At 33.7% G+C, this 17,800-nt stretch overlaps 1 protein-coding gene across 2 annotated transcripts in view; it reads left to right on the top strand.

Annotated features, from left to right (window-relative positions):
- Positions 1 to 17,800, top strand: part of Dmxl1 (Dmx like 1) — a 166,473-nt gene that overhangs the window by 129,309 nt on the left and 19,364 nt on the right. For both annotated transcript variants that reach the window (XM_077801239.1, XM_077801235.1), the window contains 4 exons: positions 4,384 to 4,470; positions 7,217 to 7,338; positions 7,699 to 7,840; positions 11,800 to 11,860. In XM_077801239.1, the coding sequence (XP_077657365.1) occupies positions 4,384 to 4,470; positions 7,217 to 7,338; positions 7,699 to 7,840; positions 11,800 to 11,860 (412 nt within the window). The remainder of the gene's footprint in view (positions 1 to 4,383; positions 4,471 to 7,216; positions 7,339 to 7,698; positions 7,841 to 11,799; positions 11,861 to 17,800) is intronic.

Raw genomic sequence — 17,800 nt, 5'->3', positions numbered from 1 at the left:
AGCTAGCTTGCTTACTTATTTGCTTACTTTTTCTTTATCACACTGACTACTACTTCCAGTCCCAGACTGAATAAAAATATTGAGAATAGATTCTTGTTTTTTATATATTAGAAGAAAGCATTTAGTTTTTCTTTTCTTTCTCTTCTTTTTTTTTTTTTTTTTTTGTACCAGGGATTGAACCCAAGGATGCTTAACCACTGAGCCACATACCCAGCCCTTTTTAATATTTTATTTAGAGACAGGGTCTCTCTGAGTAGCTTGGGGCCTTGATAAGTTACTGAGGCTAGCTTTGAACTTGCGATTCTCCTGCCTCAGCTTCCTGAGCTGCTGGGATTACAAGTGTTTGTCGCCACACCCAGCTAGCATTTAATTTTTTTATTCTATCTATATAAAATATCCAGAATAGATAAATCTATAAAGACAGAAAGAATTGGTGCTTGCCAAGTTCTTAGACAAGAGGGGATGGGAGCTGAATGCTTAATGAGATTTATTTTTGATACTAAAAATGTTCTGGAGGGAGAAAGATATCATAGTTGTACGTTTAGGTTTTTTTTCTTTTTCTTTTTTTTTTTTTTTTTTTTTTGGTTTTATCATGAGGTTACCTGTAGGTTTGTTGTAGTTGCCCTCATAAGCTTGGAGAAGTTTCTTTATATTATTAGCTTGCTGAGAGTTTTTTAATAACAAAAAAAAATATTTTACTAAAACATAAGATTTACAGAAGATTCCAGACAAGTCATACTATATTGTCAAAAGCTTTTTGTTGAAGGGAGATCTATACTTGATAGCAAAGTGACAATCTTCTTAGGGAGGGTTGTGCTATTTGTTTAGTGTCGATTCAAACAATCATTCTTGTTCATCTATAGGATTTTAAAGTAAACACTCTGCAGCTCACCCTGATAAACTATCTTTGTTTACCATGCTTTATGTTTACTACACTGTGCTTTATACTTTATCTTCACATACTATGTCCCCCATGACTAGGAAATGAATAAAAGCAGTTTCACTACTTTTAAACTTTTCCCAGCAATCCATGTTCTAGCATCTGCTTCTGCTTTACCATGGTGAATTGAGAAAAGATATAGATTTGATAATGTGCATTTAATCACCAAAGGACTGAAGATGTCCTAAGTTTTATTCTGTAATGTTTCTAAGACTGTTGTGTCCATTAAATGCAAACAAAAAATGAAGACAACTTTATAGAACAGAAGTGATGCACATTTGATGATGTGCATTTGATAATCAGATTGATTTAAACACTACTTGTGGCAGACAGCCTAGTCTATGTTTCAAGTATTTCTGTGACTTGAACTTTGTTGGTCTCTCACTGCTGTGCTTCATCATTTTCTAATAGATCCTCTGAATTAAGAACACTTAACAAAGCAAGAGTCAATAGCAGAATTATGGGAAGCTGGTGCTGTGGACCACTTATCTTTCAGAATACATAACATATTCTTCCTGACCTGTCTACATTAAGAAAATAAAGTTTGGTCATGAAATGTACTTTAGGTGCTGCCTTTGGGTATTCTTCTGGAAGGAACAATTAAAATCCTCTCCTCAAAGTTGGAATCCTAGAGGCCAGCAGTGACCACATGAAAATAATGGGTATTGCTTTTATCTGATTCTGCTTTGATGCCAGGAACCACTTCTACCAGCCAATGCTGGCTTTCCTTTGATGATTTTTCCAGGCAGCCCAGTCATCTTTTCAAATTCTGAATCAGCCCACTGGTCTTTTTTCCCCATTTAATCAGGAATGGATGTTGAATTTTGTTAAATGGTTTGGGTTTTTTGGATTTTGTTGTTGTTTTGCTACTATTGAGATGATCACATGGCTTTTCTTTTGTTAGTCTGTTGGTATGGCTAAATAAATTTATGGATTTTTTTTTAATGTTAAACTAGTCTTGCATTCATGGCCCCACTTCAGCCTACTTGGCCATGAGGTATTATCCCATTTCAATATTGTCAGTTTTTATTTGTTCAAATTTTAAGAATTTTTGCGTCTATATTCATGAAGGATATCGGTTTGTAGTTTTGTTATACATTTTTTTTTAGTTGTCAGTGGACTTTTATTTATTTATTTATATGTGATGCTAAGAATTGAAACCAGTGCTCACACATGCTAGGCAAGTGCTCTACCACTGAGCCACAACCCCAGCCCTTTTTTATACATTTTTTGCTTTATGTTGGTATTAGATTTATGTTAGCCTTTCTTACAATAGGTTGGCAAGGATTCTTAATATTTGGAATAATTTATATAGATACAGGAGTATTATTTCTTAAGTGTTTGGTAGAATCTTTGAATTTTTTTAATTACAAATTCAAATTCTCTAACAGGTATAGGACAATTCAGGTTATCTATTTCTTATCTATTGGGATAAGCCACCATTCCTACTCTCCTAATTCAGTCTACCGTTACCTCTCAGTAACTTAAGCCGCTGTAGTAGCTTCTTCATTGACTTTTGGCAGCCATTCTTATACCCTTTATGTTTTAGCTCACACCAATCAGAAATTTCAAACTCTACCAGCGGCTTTCTCAGCCCTAATATCTTTCCTCTGTATTATAGCTTTTAAATTCCTGCATGAGCTTCTTTCTCTAGTTTTATCTTCTACATGCTTAGTCATTCTCAAATTTAGTTTGCCTAAAACACTTGAGATGTTAGGCACCATTGCTTTTGCCCCATGATTATAGGATTCTAAATATGCATCTGACATAGAGTTTAGAATCTTTGTATTTTAAAAAGTCACCTCATTTCATTCTCATGCAGCTCAGATGACACCACGTTATTGAGAAATATTTAGATAATAGAAAACAAGAATGTATTCCCACATTGAGAAAGCTTTTTGACATTTATATCTGCTTGAGCTTTCCTTCTGCACTTGGGGAAAAAGCTCCCCAGATGAAACTGATATATTCCCCTCAATCCAATAATTGCCAGCAAATAGTAGATCCCTCTGTGCTGTAGAAATATCTCTCTGCCTCCAGTTTCTTCAAAACCTAATAATAGACACTTAAGAGTATTTTAGCTATCAGGCAGATAGATGGGTAAATTGGGATTTTATCATGAAATTACAGAATTTGATTTGTCTATTCTTGCTGGGCCAGAGGTAAGACATTCCTAGAAGACAAGTTGATTCTCAACCCGAATGTTCAGCAAACACTACTGAAATATTTTTATTTGTAAGCAAATCATATTTTAGATTAGAATATATTTGACATTAACATCTAATGACTATGGTTTTCTCTTCATAGTGGTTATTTTGATTTGGTTATTATATAAATCTCAGCTCTGCAATTGAACAGTCTGATGTCATTTTAAAAAATATTTTGAACTCTTATGAATTCTGTGGTCAGCAGGTAGGCATTAGTGATATTTTTATCTAAATTTTTCAGGAAATAAATTTGTTATGTGCTAATTACAAATTAATATTTTCTGCATTTTATAGTAAGTGGTGAAACATTTTGTAATTCCTTTAAAAAGATTGAAGGTTAGGAAAAATAAAATGAAGTATACCCCACATTAAGCAATGTTTCGAACTCTTAATAATTGCTTCCACATTCAAACTTTTATTTTAGTAAATTGATTTTATATAATTTCTTCTGAATTTAAAGATATTGTATACACTTTCTTTAGGGTAAAGGAATGTAAGATATTTTCCCCTTGTGTAAACTACATTGAATTATGGTTTACTAAACTTCTACTGACTTAGAGGAGTTACCATGTCATCGAGGTTTCAGATTTTTCCTCTATAAATAGAAAATTATTTAGACCAGAAGTCAGTAAACTATACATACCTGGTCAAACCCAACCCATGAGCAAAGAATGGTCTTTACATTTTTAAAGCATTGTTTGGGGCGGGGGGGGGGGAATGTGCAACAGTAACCATTTGTGGTCCACACAACCTAAAATATTCACCATCTGACCATTTAACATAAAAATATATAAAATACTATTAAATGGCTGGGGATATAGCTTAGTTGGTAGAGTTCTTGCCTTGCATGCACAAGGCCCTGGGTTCAATCCCTAAAACCACCAAAAAAAATTAAAATACTATAAGAATTATAGTACTAAGAAATTTGGTAAATAAATTTTAATTAAAATGTTTTGGTTCTCTAAAGTTAATTCGTTGTAGCTTCGGAGTATAATCAATTAATGAAGTTCTGAGTTGTATCAACTATCTTTTTATAAAAATGTGAAAAAACAAATTTGAAAAAAATTAAATTCCCCTTATCCAATCAATTTTGTCTTAGGAATTATATACAATAGCACCTTTGGAATTGAAATATCTAAAAAAACTTTCTTAAAATAATTTATGCAAGTATCAGATGCTAGACTAGCATACTATTTGGCCTATTCTTAAAGTCATATTTTATTTTCTTCCTTGTAGATAGAAGCAGATTTGGGATATCCTGGAGGTAAAGCAAGAATTATTCATAAGGAATCTGATATCATTACTGCATTTGCTGTTAATAAAGTAAGTCTATAGATTTTTTTCTTTTCTTTAATCATTACATGTTCATAGTTGAAGAATCAGTAAGTTTATTTAATGTCTCTATTTCTCCTTTCCAAAACTACTTCACACTTCTTAAATTATAACCTGAATCAGTTTTCTTTATTTTATAAATTGATTATATTATTTGGTAATGTGATTTTATTAACATATAATTTGGGAAATGTAACTGATAAGATTTTTTATTGCAATAGAGAAAAGCATATAAATTATTTATATATGCAATAACTTTAGAATTTATGTGAGATAATAGCACGTAACACAAAGAAAATATTTTCTATATTTCTTATGAGTATGTTAAATATAATTCTTACTATTTGATTAAATTTAAGCCTATATGTGGCTTATAAATTCTCCCACTACCAGTAGTTTCCCAAATAGTATTTTTTTTTTGTTTTCCTTATACTTATACTTACCATCCTCCTTAGAGATGTCTCTAAGTTCCAATAGTAAAGGTAGCCTTAGATATAATCGTCCAGCGTTGAAATTTGTCTTAGTTATTTCCCCCTTTTATCTCCCTTCATTGCCTTATTGAACAGTTTCTAGTCACTTCTTTTGTTTTGTTTTCTTTCCATTAATTTAAAGATAAATGTTATCTTTTTTCTTGTATTCCTAAAGGATAAAGAAGGCATATGTGTGTGTACAAGTGCATGCATGTGTGTTCATATGTTCCTAATTTGCAATAATTTTATGTAATTTAGTTATGTATCCTGTGGAATTACTCATTCAGAAATTCTTACACCAGTTATTTCTTCATCTTTTTGTGCTAAGCCTGTCTTCTCTTTGATTTCTCCTACACAATTCCTTTGTCATTCTGTCCTCTTATTTCCCTGTATCTTTCATCTCATTTTTCTCAGAAACTTGAACAATGACTAACTCTGCTTGAAGCAGGCAAATTTGGAATTAGGTCCTTTGTCAAGCAGTTCTTATATTGTAGTGTGTTTATAACATGGTATACATATGTCAAATATAAAATTTTTGTCTATACCCTACTCATCTGCCGCCTTCTGAAGAAAATTTTATTTAAAATAGTCTATCCAATACAACTAACTAGCTTTTTTCTTTTGGGGGTCTGTATATACGTAACTAGTAATGAGTAATCATTCATATATTTAAAGTGTGCCATTCACTTGTAAGTGTATGCTTGTTTAATTATTTCTCCAGATTTGATATTTTTATATCCTTGCTAAGTTATAATTGAGAAATAATATTTTTTGGTTTATATTTCTTTTTGTTTGTTTGTTTGTTAATATCATTGAGATTGAACTTTTCCCTATTTGTTTAGTTGGGAACTATATCAAGAATTGTGAAGTTTATGAGATTTGACTTTATATTCAAGCTAACAAGTTAACTTTCACAGTATAATGGATGCTGTTTGAAGATATGAGAATCCTGAATCACAGACAAAAGACTTTATTTCTGACAGCAAGAGCAGTAGCGAGAATATCATCATTTTCACACTGGTTCTCTGAGCTACGATTCAAACTGAGAAACAACAAAAGAGAACCATATAGAAACAGTACCTGCATATGCAATGGGTCATGTTATAGGAGAGGATCACTCACTTTAGTGAACCCAGGTCTTTTCTAATGGACAGTAAGCATACCTGACATTTGCTCTGGAAGGAGAAAACCATCACTGTATAAACATCCTGGGAATGATCCTACAGGAAAAAAAGGACAGTCAGTGATTCATAAGACATTCAAAATTGGAGAGATCCATGGACAGTCATCTTCAATAGTCTAGTTATCCTTTTCTTTACTTATTAATTCATTAGCATTTCACATAATAATATAGTAATCGTATTTTCTCTTTGCCGTCGGTATCTTTCTGTTTTCTGTTTGAGATGTGTTTATTATTATTTTTTTTTTCAGTGCTTCTGATCAAACCTAGAGCTTAGCTCATGCTAGGCAACTGCTCTACTACAGAGCTACATCCCTGAGATGTGCATTTTTAATCCATAGATCTTTAAAATTTTACATAATTTAATCTGACCAACTTGTCATTTGTGATTTCTTCTGGCATACTTCTTCCTCTCTTTTCTTGCCCATATACTTTTTCTCTGTGAATCTTTCCTACTTCTGTTTTTCTTGCCTGAAACTGAAAGGTTTTAGGAGAGAGTGATATTATTTTATTTAACTAATTAACCATATGTCTTTAGAATTTCTTATCTCCCTACTTTCTCTAGTTTTCAGAGATTTTATCTTCTTTAGTATCTTCCTCCACATTTGGGGGTTTGTTGTTGTTGTTGTTTATTGCTTTGGGAATTTTTTTGGTTTTTGGTTTTTGAGATGGGATCTCACTGTGTTGTCCAGGTTGGCCTCAAACTCCTGGGCTCAAGAAATCCTCCCACATCAGTCTCCTGAGTAGCTTGGACTACAGGTGTGTGCCACTACACCTGGTCCCTTCACAGTTTTGAGTTGTGCAAACTTTTAGGGAGATTGTAGCATTCTAGCAGACTAGAGGGAGTGAGTGCTGGGAGAGCAAATAAGCTGATACATGTACTGCCATTCATAGTTGGCTTTCTGTTGGATGTACTGGAATTCCTAGAACATAAACATATCTCAAAGTTCAAGCTTATGATTATTTCACCAAAAGTTTAATTGCTTAAGTTAGTTTAAAATATTATTTTTAGGGATTATTTTCAGACATACCCAATGTATCTATTGTGCTTTCTTATTTAAAAATTTCCGTATGATTTATTTTTCAGGCAAATAGAAATTGCATAGCAATTGCTTCCAGCCATGATGTTCAAGAACTGGATGTTTCTGGAATTCTGGCTACACAGATCTATACTTGGGTAGATGATGATGTAGAATTGGAAACCAAAGGGTACGCTTATACTTTGTTTTTATTCAAAAATGTTATATTTGGGACTATATGTGCTGAACTATAACCTTTAAAAGTTTTTTTTTTTTTTTAAGGAATGTTACTAAAGTATAAGCAGAGTAGAACCCAATGTGGTAAAAAGTAAATAATGGGTGGCAGGAGCTTCAAAAAGGAAAGTAAGAGTTATGAGAGAGAGAGTAAGTGAAGGGAATGGAAATTGAGTATGAAAGTCATTGTGAGTTAGGAGTAAGAGTTGAAGAAAATCTATTTTAAAGGGAAATAGTCAACGTTAGAGCTCTCAGATGGAAAAAAAAAAAGAAGGAGTGATAGGTTGTTTTCATTCTGGTTGACATTCCTTTATAGATCAGAAGATTTCTTGGTTATACATGCTCATGATGATTTAACAGCTGTTCAAGGCACAACGCCATATACACATAGTAATCCTGGCACTCCAATCAACATGCCGTGGCTTGGTAGTACACAGACTGGCAGAGGAGCATCTGTGGTATGTAAAGTTAAAGATATTTAGGTTTTTGATAGCTCTGCCATTTTGGTTAATGGATAAAAAAGGATAATTGAAAGGTTTTTTAAAAGTTTATTTTAAAATAAATTTTAAAAATAAGCATACATAAAATTATTTTAAAAGTATGCTTTGTTTTAAAACCAAAGAAGTATATTTTAATTAATAATTTTTTGAAACCTAATGGTTCAGAGCAGGTGTAATCATGGTATGGCCCATAGGAGAGATTAATACGTGCCCAATAGTCTATATTTAAATAGCTACATCACTAAGAGCAATGCTTAATTTTTTTTTTTTTTAGTTATTTGGGGGTGTAACCCATGGCCTTACACATGTTAGACAAGTAGTCTAACACAAGCTGTGTTCTCAATGGGTCTAAAAAAAAAGTCATGCATTTTGTGGTTTCATGAAAATTTCATGAAATTCTATTTTAGTGTACATTTATGAATAAATTTTTATAGGAAAAGCCAAAACCCTTTATTTATATTTTTCCTGTGGGTGCCTTCATGGTACAGTGGCATTATTAAGTATTTGCAACAGAAACTATATGCTCATAAAGCTTGATATATTTATTGTCCAGCACTTTATAAAAAATGGTTTGCCAATCCCTGGTCTAGAAAATATCATTTAATAGTAAAAATGGTCCCTTTTTAGTTATAGATGGACACAATGCCTGTATTTTATTTATTTATTTTCTTTATGTTGTGCTGAGGATCAAACCCAGTGCCTCACATGTGCGAGGCAAACACTCTACCACTGAACCACAGCCCCAGTCCTTTTCTTCATACAGAGGCAAAATATCTTTTTTTAAACAAAAACAATTTTTTAAAAAATTAAGCAAAATGTGATATAAATATTAATGGAAACAGATTTTTTCTGAAGTGAAGGGGGATCTATTTGAAACCTGATCACCTAATAGGTGATCCATATTTATACCTTCAAGATTTTTCTTTATTGATATATAAGGTATAGGAATTGATTCATAGAATCAAAGAAACACATGTTGTTTCAGTGACTTTCTAAGTGGCAGGGGGTTTTTTTTTTTGTTGTTGTTTTAAAATTTTATAAGTCCTGTAAAATATTTTCCCTGACCAAAAAAAAAGTTTTATCAATTAGTTTGGGTAATTGTTCAAGGAAAGGCTCCATCATCTTTAATAATACGTTTTAATATTTGGTACTTAATACATTTCTTTATAGCTAATAAAACCATATAATTCTTTGCATTATTTCTTGTAGCTGTTTTCTCCTTACTCATTCATCCTTACTCCTTACTCATTTCATCCTTACTCATTTAAATGAAATTTGAGTTTTAAAAAAATCAAGTGTTTCAGTTTGTCACTATGTTGAATTTGTGGTAGAGCTCAATATAAAGCCCTCTACTCTTCTTAATTTGGTGATTTCAGGAGCCACTGTTTTAAGGATTAAATTGAATTTGAAAAGCAATTTAGTAATTATTCAAATGACATGACTTGGTTAATATAGTTGGATTTTTTTCAGTTGACAAATATGTTTAAATTTGTAAAATTTAATTATAATATTTTAAAATCAAATTTAAAGAGAATATACAGAAAATATGCATAGAAATAATAGACTCTTTTTTTTTCCAGCTTCAGAGAATACAGTACAATTCATATAACAGCTTTCTTGCTGGTCTCTTGCACTCTGTTCTATACAGAGCAACAAATGTTTCTAAAGCATCAATCAGATTGTTGCTCCCCTCTTTAAAAATTCAACTTTTTTTTTTGTAGATGGACATAATACCTTTATTTTATTTATTTTTATGTGTTGCTGAGGATCCAATGAATCCAGTGCCTCATGTGTGCTAGGCAATCACCTGCCGCTAAGCTACAGTCCCAGCCCTTTCCTGTACAACTTTAAAAGAACAAGTCATTAACATAGCCTCTAATGCATTAAAAGTTTTACTGCAGCCTTGTCTCCTTCTTCACTTGGTTTTTCTTGTTGTATTTACATTGGCTTCTGTTTCTCAAACTCATTAGTCTTACTGCCATGTCAGAACTTCTACTTTGTCTTCTGCTTAACATGCTCTTTTCCTCTATTTTACCATTTAGATCTCAATTCATATTCCCAGAGATTTACCTGACTTCCCTAGTAAAGATATCTGTCCCTCATCACTGCATCCCCAATTATCCATTATTATCTAATTTTATCATCTTTATAAGAGTACTTATTAATTGTTGAAATCAGCAATTCATCATTGTTTAGTTGTCTTTTTATACCCTCTGGTATGTAAGTTCTTTCAGAGCTTATATTCTGACTGCCTTATAGACTGATGATCCCTAAGAATAGTGTTGGACATATTGTCAGTGAATAGAAAAATTTGTTTATACTCCAAATCATTATAAATAGAAATTATCTTTGAAATTTCTGTTAGGGTTGAATTTTTTTCCTGTCTACATCTTAGGACAGCTTTTTAGTTGTGGATGTCATGATTTGTGAACATAAATATTGGGATTGACCCATCCTTTTTTCAAGAAAGCAAGGCCAATAGAATAAGGTCCTTCTCTTTTATATGAATTTCCCCTGGTAGTTAATGATTTTTTTCTTTTCTTTTCTTTCTTTTTTTGTCTTACAAAGTTCAATATGTGCTTTCAGGGAAAAAAAAAATCGCTCCTTGGCGCACATGGCGCACACCTGTAATCCCATTAGGAAGGGAGGCTGAGGCAGGGGGATATCAAGTTCAAAGCCAGCCTCAGCAATGGCAAGGCACTAAACAAGTCAGTGAGATCCTGTCTCTAAATAAAATACAAAATAGGGCTGGGGTTGTCACTCAGTGGTTGAGTGCCCCTGAGTTCAATCCTCTATACCCCGCGCCCCCCCCCCCAAAAAAAAAAGATGAAAAAAAGAACAGGAACTTTTAGGCATCTTTAAGAGCATGGGATTTAAATATGAGATTTAAACAAAAGTGATACTAATTAATTTTTCTTTTTATCTGGAGAATTGACAAAATATTTTTTAATTCTATCATTCTACTGACTCATGAATACTAATACAAAAAAGAGTATATTTGTTATAACCAACTTCCGCTGTTTGGGAGTATGAGTGCATTCATATATATTCTAGTTTTTCTATCCCTCAACAGTTCTGCTGACCTAGTAGTCTCTTTTCTTCCTACCAACTCCTCATCTTCTATACAGATTTCAAGCTAATTGAACAATTCAATATCCCAAAGCTCAACAACAAAAAATCTACCTGAGACTTAGAATATCATGTAACTATAATTATGATGCAGTACAAGTAAGAAGTAGTCTACAAATTAAAAATTTCCCTTTAATTTTGTGTATTTTTAACATTCTTATTTAACAAGCTAGTTAAATCATTCAAAGCATGATTTTAATCATGTGTGTGGCACATGACTTAATCCCAGCAGCTGGGAAGGCTGAGGCAGGAGGATTGCAAGTTTGAAGCTAGCCTCAGCAATTTAGCTAGTCCTAAGCAACTTAGCGACACGATATCTGGTACTATAAATAAATAAATAATAAGATGAGTTAATTGTCCCAAACTATCAAAGTTTACTTGAATTTCTGTTTATCTCTCTTATTTTCACATGCTTCTGTCTTTTTAACTTCATGTTATTCATGAATATTCCAGTAAATTTAGTACAATCAGAGAATTGGTAGGAGCACCATTAAACTTCTTAATATTAATCTTAATGTTAATATGTTTAGTAAGTTTAGTATTCATAATGGAAGTGGTAAAGTCATATGAAAATAAATAATTGACTTTCCTGTCACAATGTAAATTATTTTACTTTTTTATCTTATTGTATTTATCATCTTTTTTTTTTTTTTTGGTGTTGGATATTGAAACCAGGACTGCACATATGCTAGGCAAGAGCTCTACCACTGAGCTACACCTCTAGCCCTATATTTGAAATTCTTAATCTTTTTATTGAAACTATAAAATAATTCTTTTTTTTTTGCCAGATGATTAAGAAAGCCATTAATAATGTCAGAAGAATGACTTCACATCCAACTCTTCCTTACTGTAAGTTGACAATAATTAGCAATGATTCTTAATTTTATATGTAGTTTTGGCAATTTTTATTATAAGAAATTTATGGAAAACTTTTAGTTTCAATTGAAAGACATTTATTCTACTTTGATGGAGAATATTTGCTAGTAAATAAAATCTTCACTTGAAAATTGGATAAAAACAGAAAAAAAGGTATTTTAATGAATTAATAGAGAAAGTGAGCTTAGTGCAGTAAATAGGGACATTTTGTCTTTTTAACATTTTTGGGGTTCCTTAGTGTTAAATTGTAGTTGATAATTATTGTTTTAATAAATAAGATTACTGCCATCTTTCATTACACACATCTTTACCAGACCTTGGTCATTATTGCATGATTATAATCAGTTTGTAATTTATTAACTTTTGTTAGTTTCTTTTATGAGACACATTTATAGTAAACATAGAAAATGGTTATTAGTCAACTCCTATATGGTAAGGTAGCATATGTATTTTTTTTTCATTTTTTTCTTCCTAGGTATCTCAAAATTTCTCTTTCATTAGCCAAGAACTTAATTTATGGGGAACTTTTTGGAGGTATTAACTGGTGGGTTGGAATTAATACTCATATTGTTATGTGAGTATTCCAAGTTTTTAAAGTATGATTTTTATGTATAAATCAAATTGTCCTAGTATATCCTAACAAGAATAGGATATGTAAACTAGGAGTTATTCATATGGGTCTGGGTGTGTGGCTCAGTGGAAGAGCACTTGCTTAGCCACATGTGAGGTACTGGTTTCAATCCTCAGTACCACATAAAAATAAATAAATACAGTAAAGGTTAAAGAAATTTAAAACCCCTATTGAATAAAAGCCTATCATGCTTATTTTTTTAAAAGAGGTATTCATGTACCTTCAATTTAATAACCTATAAAAATTTGTACCACTTTTTCTTATAGTAGATATTGCAATAACATACAATTGGCAAAATCAGTGTTCTTTTCTGCTAAATTATCATAGTGCTGTTAACGTCTGTTATCAAAATTGTATGTTTTCCTTGCAAAAGGATCAAGAGAATCATATGTTTTAAATGAAGAGAATAACTTCAGATACATACACTAGAAATATAAAATAATTTAAAAGACTGGTGGTCTATTTTTCCTACCTTTCCAAAATAATTTAAAACATTAGTCTGTTTTCCTATTTAATTTATTTAATATTTTATATATATATATATATATATTTATCCATGGTTTAATAATGTGAACTAAAAACTAGTCATGAAGTCTATAGGGTAAGGAGTCAAAATGTACTTTATATATAGAGAAAGCAAGAGATATTTGCCATTGCTTAAAAGTATAGTACCCTCTGCAGTAGGGTTTGTAAGTTTCCTGAAATACTGAAAGGACCTGACTTCCTCTCACCCTCATAGCATTTATCCTAACAGGTAAATAGCTTGCAGTGAATATTTTCTACTTTGGACCCATAAAGTTAGATGATGAGACCCCCTCATCTTCAAAAGCAATTAATGTACTTATTTTTGGAAATATTAGATAAAACTAAATCACTGTTATCTTGAGAGGTAAGTATTTTCTGTGTTTAGAGAACTACCATAACTGGTAAATAAGAGACTTGAAAAATTAAACTAAATAATCACTGGACTTCCCCACCTCCCCCAGCATTATCTCTTCATGTCATGAACAAGTCCCATAAGTAAGTAGTAATTCAGTTCAATAATGAGTGCTTTTTATGTAATGGAAATGTTAAGAGACAGGATGTTTTCCAAAAAATCCTGAAGTTCACATATTTCAAAATAGCTCTTTTCTTTCCCTTGAAATAGATATTTAAAATTTTTTTTTTTTTTTCTGGGCTGGGGATGTGGCTCAAGCGGTAGCTCGCTCGCGTGCGGCCTGGGTTCGATCCTCAGCACCACATACAAACAAAGATGTTGTGTCCGCCGAAAACTTTAAAAAAAAAAAAAAAGATTATTTTTTTTCTTTTGGTGCTGGGGATTGAACCCAGTGCATACTAAATAAGCACTCTACCACTAGCTATTCCCGCAACCTAATTCTCAAAATTTCCCTTTCATTAGCCAAGAACTTAATTTATGGGGAACTTTTTGGAGGTATTAACTGGTGGGTTGGAATTAATACTCATATTATTAAGTGAATAACATAACATAACTACTTTTTCTTCTGCTCCAGAGAATTTTTCAGAAATTAAACTAATGCATTCATAGTTTCCTAGATTGGAAAGCAACTGTTTCTCTACGTATGAATTTTTTTTCCAACCTGAGCAATTATACAACTCTTTTAATACCAGTGGGGCGTCTTTTAACTCATCTCAATTAATGACACTCTCTACTTAGAGTCAGATTCTACCAGTTAGGGACTTGGCCCAACAAGACTGCACTCAGTTACAGATACTCATCACAAGTATTGGCTTTTTGCCTGTATTCTTCACATACTGGCTATAAGTTGGGAGTCCTATGACTCCCTCCTTGGGTTTGATTAATTTGCCAAAACAATTCATAGAACTCAGGGAAATACTTTATTTAAATTTGCCAGTTGTTTATTGTATTAGTTAGGTTTTCGTTGCTGTGATCAGAATACCTAACAAGAACAACTTAGAGAAGGAAAATTTTATTTTGGTTTATGGTTTCAGAGGTTCAGTCTGTAGTGGGCCAATTCCATTACCCTGGCCCAAGGTGAGGCATAACATCATGGCAGAAGGCACGATGAAACCTACTCAGCTCATGGTGACTGAGAAGCAAAAAGAAAAAGAGGAAGAGGCTGCAGGGAGGAGGTCTCCAGTGATGCATCTCCCCAGACCATCCCCCCACCTGCCTACAGTTATTGTCTAGTTAGTCCATTCAAAGTAGGATGGACCGATTATGTTATAGCTCTCATAATCTAGTCATTTCATGTCTAAATATTCCTGCATTAACACAGGAGCTTTTGGGAGACACCCCCAAATTCATAGCATTTTGCCCCTGGCCCCCCAAAATTCATGTCCATCTCACAATGCAAAATGCATTCAGTTCCTCTCCAAGAGTCCCTATAGTTTTAACAGTTCCAGCATTGCCCAAAAGTCTAACTCTAAATTCTCATCTGAGACTCAAGCTAAATTCCAAACCCCTTTACAAATTATAAGCAAGTTACATATATGCATGTGCAGTAGACAATGGCACAGAGTAAACATGCTCATTCCAAAATGGAGGAATGGCAACATACACAGAAGGTATAGGGCAAAAGCAAGACCAAAACCCACCCAGGCAAACAGGTCTGGTAATTCTGCATATAGCTTCTAGGACACATGGCAACAAGGTTTTCTCTGCACTGGACTGGGATGGCCCTGTCCTTTTGGCCTTGCTATTTGCAGGGCATGTGTGCTGTCTTTTAGACTGGTTCTTTCTGCAGCCAGCAGCTTTTCTCATTAGGCAGTTCATATGGCATCTCTTAATTCCTGAAGTCTCCATTGACTTTACTTTAACACCTTCATATATCACACTCTTGGGGACAGGTGCAGGGACACAGACTCTGCTATACTTTGCCTGGCTTCTCACTGCCTTTGAAATCTGGTAGAAGCCTCTATGTTCCCTTAACTTAACTTTAGTATCCTGCATTCCTGCAGAACCAGCATCATGTAAATGATGCCAAAGTTTGCCTCCAGCTTGGAGCTGTAGCTTGGTGCCCTGGAATCACAGCTGCAGCAGCCTCTGAGTACCTGGGCAGCTGAGCATAGAGAAACAACTCCCTAGGACCCCAAGTTTAAGCAGGTTGCCCCTAGAATCTGTTCTCAAAGGATTTTCCTTTACAACCTTGAGCCTGCAGTGGGTGCGATCTTGAAAATTCCTAAATTGCCCTCAAGCCATTTTTTTCCTATTGTGTCTTTGTAAAGTTTGTTTCTTTAGTAGCTATGATCTCTTCAACACTCACAACTTTCTTGACTTAAGTTTTCTTTCACTGTTCTGGCCAAAAGGATTTTTTAAAAACCATTGGGCTCTTCTTTCTGCTCCTGATTCTCACAGTAAACCTAGCAAGAAGCTGCCAGCAAAATCTGTGCTACTACCTTAATGCTGTGCTGCCTTGAAATTTCTTCTACTGGATTTCTTCTATCGCCTTTAAATTTGGCCTTGCCTAACATCTCAAGACACTAGCAAAATGTGGACAAGTTCTTTGCCAGAATATAATACAGATGGCCTCTAGTCTGATTCCTAGTAGAATCCTCATTGAAACCTCAGAAGTACAATCTTTATTGTGTGCATTCTTACCACATTCTGTTTTGAGCTTCCACTGGAATCTCCCAGTATGCTCTGTTTACAACATTGGCTTCTCCAACCTCCATCTCCAAACATATGCAATCCTCTCCTGCAAACCAGGTCCAAAGATTTCTGAACCACGTGGTTAGGTTAGGCATAGCAACTATGCCACTCATGATACTAATTTCTGTATTAGTTTGGTTTTTGTCACTGTGTCCAGAATACTTCACAAGAACAACTTAAAGGTGGAAAAGTTTATTTTGGCTCACAGTTTCAGGGATTCAGTTCATTGTGGGCCAACTCCACTGCTCCAAAGTGAGGTATAACATCATGGCAGAAAGGTGCAGTGGAGGAAAGCTACTTAGCTCACAGAAGCCATGAAGCAGAGAAAGAGGAAAGGGCCACAGGAAATATGAACCCTTCCAGGGCACACCCCATAGTGAACCACCTCCTCCAGCCATGTCCCACCTGCCAATAGTTACTACCAAGTTTGTCCATTCAAAGTAGGATGGAGTAATTAGGTTACACCTCTCATAATCTAGTTATTTCACTTCTGAATATTCCTGCATTAACTTAGGAACATTTGGGAGACACCTCATATTCAAATCATAATGATTTTAAAAGAATATTATAAAGTATACTAAGGAAGAGATATATAGAGCAAGATACAGAAGAATCCCGAGGGCAGAAACTTCTATTCCCCTGGAGTTGGGGTAGAAGGTACCACCTTCCTAGCATTTGGATACATTTCCCAACCAAGTAGCTCATCAGGTCTTGTTCAGGAGTTTTTTTATAGAGTTTAGTCTTCATATAAGGACTACAGCTTATCACTCTAACAGCTACTTCCATTTTTACTAACAATAATTAGGACCAATTTATTTGCAAAATAAGCCTAGTGTCATTAAACTTGACCTGATTATTTATATAAGTACAGCAAGAATAGACTGATTGCACATACGTTTTTTGATGTCTGCTTTGTAGGAACACTAACAAGGAATCTTGGGGCTGGAGATATAGCTCATAGGTATTGCACTTGCTTAGCATGTGGAAGGCACTATGTTTGATCCCCAGCACCACACACAAACACTAAAGTATAGTAAGGCATCTCATATGAGACTTCAAAAACCTTTAGAAGTTAGGAAACCAACCCAAGGACTTTGCCTTCAGTTGTATACATTTGGATGAATCCCTCTCTTCTCAAGGTCCGAAATATCCTGGGATTCCTACCCAGAAGTGGTAGTCCTTACTTACCTGTAAGGCAACCATGTCAATGAACTATGTACACACAGTAGTAAGCCTGTGTGTGTGTGTGTGTGTGATTTCAAATTGCTTTAAAATTATCTAATCATCGGATTCTGTGCATTCTCAATGACTTGTTAATATAACGAATGCTTTCAGTTTTGTACTGTTACAAAAAGACATCTTTTTTCCCAGTGCTAGGGATAAAAAAAACCCAAGGCCTCACTAAGCAACCATCTGCCAATGAACCAGCCTCAGCCCCAGAAAGAAAATTCTTATTGAACCTGTGCAAATATCTATATTGCCATGAAGATAAGAATACTCAATAATACCTTTCAAATTCTGGAGGGATCATGTAGGAAGAAAACATGACTTTTCTTCTTCATTCACAAAAGTATACTATACAAAATTTCTGTAAACTGTTAGTACCCTAAAGAAAAGAAAGTATTCCTAAAAACAAAACATTAAAGAAGAA

This window comes from Urocitellus parryii, chromosome 1, assembly GCF_045843805.1.
Source record: "Urocitellus parryii isolate mUroPar1 chromosome 1, mUroPar1.hap1, whole genome shotgun sequence".
Taxonomy (NCBI): domain Eukaryota; kingdom Metazoa; phylum Chordata; class Mammalia; order Rodentia; family Sciuridae; genus Urocitellus; species Urocitellus parryii.
This window is presented reverse-complemented; position numbering and strand designations above follow the sequence as displayed.